This window comes from Liolophura sinensis, chromosome 1 (genome assembly GCF_032854445.1).
Source record: "Liolophura sinensis isolate JHLJ2023 chromosome 1, CUHK_Ljap_v2, whole genome shotgun sequence".
Taxonomy (NCBI): domain Eukaryota; kingdom Metazoa; phylum Mollusca; class Polyplacophora; order Chitonida; family Chitonidae; genus Liolophura; species Liolophura sinensis.
This window is the reverse complement of record NC_088295.1, coordinates 51156088-51164173: the sequence shown is the minus strand read 5'-3', so window position 1 is coordinate 51164173 and position 8086 is coordinate 51156088. Positions and strand designations below refer to the sequence as shown.

At 39.8% G+C, this 8086-nt stretch overlaps 1 protein-coding gene across 1 annotated transcript; it reads left to right on the top strand.

The window, feature by feature from the left end:
- Positions 1-3667: 3667 nt before the first annotated feature.
- On the top strand, positions 3668-5660 carry LOC135461924 (uncharacterized). Its single transcript, XM_064739214.1, has 4 exons — positions 3668-3721; positions 4016-4221; positions 4859-5072; positions 5632-5660. Exons 2-4 carry the CDS (start codon positions 4084-4086, stop codon positions 5658-5660), a joined length of 381 nt encoding a protein of 126 aa, XP_064595284.1. The 5' UTR covers positions 3668-3721; positions 4016-4083.
- Positions 5661-8086: the final 2426 nt, after the last annotated feature.

The following is an 8086-nucleotide window of genomic DNA, read 5'->3' as shown; positions in this document are numbered from 1 at the left end:
TGCTGTAATAGTGAAATATTCTTGAGTACGGCATAAAACACCAATCAAATAAATAAATAAATAAACATAGAATAAGCAGGGCTGAGGAGAGCTGCAGTTCTATTGTTCTTTTTGCATTTGTCAGTATAATCATTGGACTCGAGTGGCTGAAGATATTCCCTCTTAACTTTGCTAAATCTAGTCTGAATTCTTCCACTATAAGCCTTACTTCAAATATCCAGTAATCTCGAGTACAACAGTGATGCGAATGACTAATCTATGTTGTCAGTACCTGCCCTGCCCGTGGATGTGACTGCTGTGAGGAGTGAAGTGGATCCGCAGGTAACTGTACGATGGAGTCAAGGGAACGGTTCTGTGGAGTGCTTCAACACAACGATATGGCCACGCCCCCAATTTGCCTTTGTGGCGGATCACATCTGTCTGCCAGCAAAGGGTACAGGAGAGACTCACCAGATCAGCTATTCAGGTCTACTGCCTGGAGAAACCTACTGGACGGGTATTAACAGTGAACAGAGTGGACTCCAGTCAGAGAAAGCCTGGGTGCCAGTTACTATGTGTGCGTATATTTATTTCCTACAGATGTCGTGATAGCATTTGTTTCCAGTTAATACAAACAACTGTTAATTTGCACAACATTTGTTCACACTGTTCACATGTAGAGTGTATGTGTATAAAAAAATTAATAATGTAAATATCTGTATTTTTTGGTTTCAGATCCTCCAAAGATGAAACTGGTCAGCGTTAAGGAAGACCCAGAGTTAGGAGTTGTGATAATATGGGAGCCTGTAGAGGAGGGTAAGGTAGATAATGTGGAGCTGTCTTGGATGAGTCTGTCAGGATCTCACAACGGCAGTCAATTGTACAGACCCAGTCAGCAGACGTCCACGCTGGATGGACTGTTACCAGGGACATCCTATATAATCGGGGTCAACTCCCAGGTACAAAACACAGACGGAGACCTTGTGACCACTAGTGGAGATACACAGCTCTTTGTCACAGGTACTTCCAGTGTTTCTCCTCTGCCCAATTTCAACGGCTTTCGCAAATAGGGAAAGGTTTTAATTTGAGCTTGTCCATACGTCATCTGTCAAATAATAGGCGGCAGAAGATGTGTGAAAACCAGGTTGATCTGTGTACAGGTTTTGCATATTGAATGAATTCCATGATATGCGCTGGTTGTTGGTTTCCGTGCAGTAACTGCTCCTAACATTGATAACATCGATTGATAAAATTTCATTGGTTTCTTTTTCATTTTATAAATTAGCTACTATACTGCATATTTGGGATCACAGTAGGGAATCAGGTTTATGCGAGATAAGGATTGCCGTGTCAGTCTCGCACTGCCAAATGTCATCCATTCAGGTTGGCCTGTAAGCGACAAGGATCTGTAGTTGATGCTATCCTCGTATTTGCATTTAAATCTACATACATGTTTTCCCCAAAACAATAAATAAATGAAATACAAATCTTATTTATCAACGCTTCTCTTTATTTTCTCTATCCAGAGCCTGTGGCGCCACAGTCCTGCTGTGTTTATGACGACGCAGGATGGAGTGATGGTGAATGTAAAGCCCGGGGAGGGGTTAGCTGACTCATACCTATTCCAGTGGAAGTCTGATCAGCAACGTCCTGGAGAGGCCCGTCTCTCAGCTGAACAAGCTGAGGGTAAGAACAGCTCCTTCTCTCTCCCTCCAGGGGCTCGCTACGTCTTCACCGTGCAGTCTGTGTCCGGGGGAAAGGAAAGCCCTGCCATGACCAAAACAGTCATCACAGGTGAGTTATGCATCTAGTTACACCATGCCATGTAATAATACATAAGAAATGTAACACCCTCTAAGTAATGTAATACAAAAGGCAGCTAGGGTTTCAAGTTGAAATGAAGACATGGTAAGAGCCACTCCATGCCCCTAAATGCCTGCCTTGGCTCTTAGAAAATGTAATATTTCCTATTAATCAAGCGTCAAATAAAAAAAAAAAAAACAATTATGGATGCACCTATTATATTAGAGATCCCATATTTGTGAACTGACTGGACAGCTAAACTTTTTGGATACACTGCCTGCAAGATGAGTGCATATGTCTTCAGATGATCACTGTTTTCGTCCTACCATAATGCTGGTCACTGTGGTATATGTATGATGTTCTTGAGTATGACGTAAAACACCAGTGATATAAATAAATGAATATTCAGTGTTATGATCAAATATAGTAACCAAGTAAAACTGTTCAGATACTTTAACCTATTATAATTGTCTCCCCAGCTCCTGAGCCCCCGAGAAACCTAGCCCTGGACAGGGGACTGGAACCCAGCAGCTCTGTCAACCTGAGATGGGATCCCCCAACCAGCTACATTCAGGGTTACAGGATTAGCTGGGAGCCTGCTGCAGCTGACAATACCTCAGAGCTTACTGTCAACAGCAGAAGAGCAACATCTGCTACCATCAGAAACTTACATGCTGGTACCACCTACAACATCTCTGTACAGTCAGTGGCGTGGGACAGCCCCAGTGAATCAGTCCAGGAAAGCATTCATCTCGGTAATTAGTCTGATAGTTTATTTCACCTGTACAACAGGAACTGATGTCATACTATGAGCCTTGGAGCCATTGTCTGATGCCATGTAAAGCAAGTGATAGGGTTACTTTTGTTATTCAGATCTAACCTTCCCTTTGATGTATCAATTTCTAATATTCAAGGATTGAAGTATTCAAAGATCATGTGTATTATTTTCTTATTGAATAATAAATTGGAATCCTAATTCAACATTGAACACTCAATATCTTAGTCTGTTCAGTGTTAAGGGTGGTATCTCAGAAAGTACTCCATGAATTGAGATCAGGTTTTTCATTTCATAACTACATGTAGGCTCTTAGTGGTAGACGTACTGTTTGTCTATAGCCAGTTTTAAGTGGCACGGAATTCCAGTCTCAATCAGTTGTAGGAAAGAGTTTTTAGAAAACATTCTCTTCACTTTGACAAAGAAAAGGTGTGAACATAAAGACTCAAATTTGCATCAAAGAAATCAAAACTTTTTTTAGAAGTTAAGTTGGCCTACTCTTGTACTCATAATCTTTAGCACATCAGAAGAAATGCATCTTCAGAAATTTAAATATAAAGATCACTACTTGAAGACATAAAGAATACAGCTCTGGGTTTCTTTTTAAAATCTTGCTGGTAATAAAAAATATGATGGTAGATACATACATTGTTTGACCTACCCATGTCTTATTTACTGTTTTATAATGAAATTAGTATGTGGGAAGGTCTGCCAGCAACCCGCGGATGGTTGTGGGTTTCCCGCGGGCTGTGCCCGGTTTCCACCCACCATAATGCTGGCCGCCGTCGTGTAAGTGAAATATTCTTAAGTACGGCGTAAAACACCAATCAAATAAATAAATAAGTAAATAAATAATGAAACTGTGGCTATTTTCAGCTCCGTCTGTGCCCAGGGTGGTGTATGCAGAACCCACAGCTGACTCTAACATCGGGGTAGGCTGGGTATTTGGGGAAGGCGAAGCGGACACAGCTTATGTCTACGTCGATGACGGTTTTACAGCTAAACAAATAGAGATACCCATCACTACGCCTTTAGGAAACACCCATCGCGTTCATCATCATGTGGTGACAAATCTGAAGGAAGAGCTAAGATATGACATCAGTGTGGCTACTGGTTCTCAGGGCGTGCAGGGGGCAAGATCAATTTCATTACCTGTCACAATACGTAAGTTTGCATTCTCCATTCATTGACAACACATACAAGTTGTGCACGATGCCTATTTTTACGATGTAGTGCTAGGTATTGTGAGAGGGTGAATTATGCCTGAGTCTTTGTCAGTCACCAGGGTTACATTGAAGACCACTCAGTTGTCTTCTGTGGGAAAGTTCATCAGTAGCTTGCCAAAGGTAGGTGGTTTAAACCAGGTACTCTGTTTTGACGAAGATGTTTTGTCAGTGTATGTTTGTATTGCTATATATTGGGCTTGCATAATGCATCATTTGCCAATTACATTTGCAGCTCTGGCATCTACAGTCCCAAACACTGATGTTAAGGTGACCTCACGAAGTGCAGCCCTGACCTGGCCCATGTCCACTGAAAACCTGCCCCCAGCACCGTTACCTGTCAAGGACAAGTATCGCATCAGAGTGATCTCCCCTGACGTTGTGGATGAGTTTGCCTGTGTAAAGGAGATCATTGTGGGATTCTGTCGTTACTGTCCAACGGTAAGAGCAGATGTCATGTAATGTATTCGTTCACACTCATATTTGGAGATGTCTCTGTTTGGGAGGGAGCAGCGAGATGAATTGCCGTAGCCTTAAATTGTAACACTGTGAGATCTGGTCATTCAAAAATGGAACTCTACCACAAACTGTAATTACGCATGGCCAACGTGCTTGGGCTAAACTATACCTACATCAAGAGATCTAAAAACTTGTAAGCTTCTGAGTGTAACCAGTATGAAACCTACAATATAAATATGGTTTGATTTTTTTTTTTTTTTTTTTTGATTGGTGTTTTACGCCGTACTCAAGAATATTTCACTTATACGACGACGGTCAGCATTATGGTGGTAAATATGGTTTGTTCACTTTGAGTAGTTTTAGTTCAGTTCAAGCTCATTTAAAGAAGCATTTAGAGGTCAGAACTACTTTTGTCTTAGACCTCTGCAGTCATCATAGCAGGATCTGACCCACCTCAAAGTAACACATACAACATACAAATGTAGATGAAACAAGAACATCATATTTTTGTCTTGATATTTCAGAATGTATAAACTGATCACTGGATGAGCACAGCCATTCACGTCATGCAGAGTAGAAATGCTGTAATTGTCTGTTGTATTGTGTCAATTTTTTCCAGGGGAACACTACCTCAATTCATTATCAGTCCCCTTCTGCTGACAGCAGTGCTTCCCCTTGTGCAGAAACAGTTCGTGAAGAGCTACCTGTTTCAGAAAATGTAACTTACAATGTGACAGGCCTCAACCCTTACTCCAACTACAAGGTGATACTGTACCCAGAAGGAGGCAGGTCATCTCCTGGAACAGTTGTCACGGCACAAACCAGTATTGAGGGTAAGTTTGTAACCTTTTTTCTTTGGATGGTCGTAAGTGGGAAGGTCTGCCGGTAACTTGCAGATAGTTGTCGGTTTCCCCTGGGCTGAGTCGGTGTCCTCCCACCTTAATGCTGGCCGTCGTCGTGGAGTTAAATATTCTTGAGTACGGCGTAAAACACCAATGAAATAAATAAATAAATAAATTTTTGATCCTGGAGTATTTGTAGGACTGCTCTTATTGTCCTTTGCATAACTCTAAATATAACCTTTATACACAGAGCATAAATCAACCCATGGTGCTTTGCAGGAATGAAAGTTGCAGGAATGAAAAAACACAGGTTTTCAACATTGACTGAAAGGGTCATTCATTAGAATGACATTTTTATTTGAATAGCAATAATTATATTGCTTGAAATGAAAAAAGATCTTGACTTGGATCCTGAGAATAAAAAATATTAAATCCTTGCTTAAAATTCTGCACGGTGATGGGGCAAACCCCCTGTCAGGATGCTTAGAAAAATAAATCATCAGAGACACACTGAATGATGATGCTGAGACCCATTGGTCTGGTTTTTAAGAAAGCATCAAGGCAATAGCAGCTTTCTGATTGGTCAGAATGGCAGAGATCTATTAACGCTGATATGATGTCACCAGTTCAACCTATTTACACAGACACCTTGATATAACCATTGCAGACCAAGGTTAAGTCTACAAGCACAAAAGTGATGTGATTAAGAAATTTTTTTTTGCAATAGTCACGAAAAAGAATGATATATGTTCATGTTTGTAAGTGGCAGTGTATTATACATTATGTACTCACAAAGTTTGCAAGAAGGTTAATCCTGTGTTGTTTTCTGGATTTGATACGGGATTATTGCACATTTTGCCAAGTGTGATAATCCTGGCAATTACAGTGGTACATGGAAGTGTTACGAAGTGCTTGTGGTTTTATTTCAGCTCCTGCCTCCATCTCTCCCCCTGTTGTTCGCATGCTGAACCAAGACCACATGGAAGTGTGTGTGCTACCCCCTGAGCCTTACCCAGGGCCGGTCACCTACAGAGTGGAGGTGTTTGATAATCAACCTGGCAGTAGTGGCCAGTCTCTCCTCAACGAAACATTGTCAGGTCGGTGCCATTATGTACACGGACAAGTAGTAAGAGTTAAACAGGCGACACCAGAGATTTTAGGCAAAAAATTGATCCATACAAATCTGATCGAATTTTTGCTGTTAATTTTAGAATAGCTAACCCAAATAACTACCTTTCACAAAATTCTGAGTAAGTTTAACGTTTAAAGTCGGTGACATTAAGCTCTTAAAATTTGTAAATTGCGTTATAAATTTTGCAAGCCTTTGAATCATTTTATTACCACAGGTGCAAGTGTGATATTTATTGAAAGACAATAATTTAAACCATTCTTGTTAAATACAGAAAACATAATTTGATTAGCGAATTATAAGATTTATTGCCGAAGTTGAGGAAGTTTGAGACAAGAAACAGAAGCTGAAGTTAATTGTTAAGTTTCCATCTGTAGGCAATTTTGAGTGCAGTTTCAGTTATGGAACTAAATTACCATTTTCAGAAACATAATATTCTGCCATTTTCTGATACCTATATTTTTCTGTTATCTATATTGTTTTGTGTGATCTTCTTCAGATGCTGCTTCGGTCAGTGGTAATTTGACGCACTGTTTTATCACAATCAGCCAGTCGTTCTGGAGTTATAGGTTTATTGTTGTGGCCTCCACAGAGATGGGCTCACTTCAGTCTAATGACACAGTCTTCCAGACACCAGAATCAGGTATGTGTTAGATAAATGTTAGATAGATGTGTTAGATGTGTTAGACTGTCCCAGAGGAATTTGTGTTTGTTCTGGGCCCAAGTATTAACATGTATGATGTAATTTGACATTAGTATTATCAGTTTAACTGTCAGTGAAACTGGCTGTAATCCATTAACCACAACCCACATTTATGGTCTTCATGTGCGTGCTTTATTTTTAGACATTTATGGTTGTTGGACAAATTTGCTGTTAAGCGTTTTTTATTCCATTGTATTTAGACAAATAAGAGTTCAGGTCAAATGTTTTGGACTTCACTCAGAAAGTGGTTTAAGGTAGCATAATTATTATTTATGATTTACACTGTCTGGATATAGCATAGCTTCTAGTAGTGTGTTCTGAACAAGTAACATCTGACGCTGTATACATGTTTTGGATGTCTAGAAAATTCAACCAGCTGGTCTCTCAAAAAATAGGAGGTACATTAAATACAGTTGACAGGTAAACTTTACATGCATTATCCGTCTAATCATCACAAACAACACCTTCAGTTCCTGTACATGTAGCTAAACACGCCAAACCAGATTGTTGGGTTTTCGTTCAGAAAGTTGTTACATGTACTAGTAATTTGTGGAGTGGCCTCAGCCAGTTTTCTGCACTAGTAGCTCTGCTGTACCAAGAAAGTGTTCAAGGTCCAAGTAGCGATTCTAGCTATGTTTAAAAATGTAATTTCCTCAGTGATGAATAAATGACAAATTATGGAGAAGTAAGGATTATTTTGTTACTAATGTTATAATGTTCATCTGAAGTCAAAAACTTCAGAAAAGCACTGAAAAGAAAACACTTAGATTTACATGAGGGGCTGATGCCACCTTAAACGCATACCCACAACCTGTAAACAGTAAAAGGTCTGCTTAAAATTTGTCCATGTATTTCTAAAAACTCAAAAAAAACTCATTTGTACAGGTTTTTAATACTTTCTACCAAATATAATGGTTAGCACAGCCGCGTTGTTTATTTATGTTAGAGATGAACTGTCATACTCTTCACTCTCCCTGTTACAACTACACTTTATTCATTGTCAGCACCTCATACTCTTCACTCTCGCTGTTACAACTACACTTTATTCATTGTCAGCACCTCATAATCTTCACTCTCCCTGTTACAACTACAGTTTATTCATTGTCAGCACCTCATACTCTTCACTCTCCCTGTTACAACTACAGTTTATTCATTGTCAGCACCTCATACTCT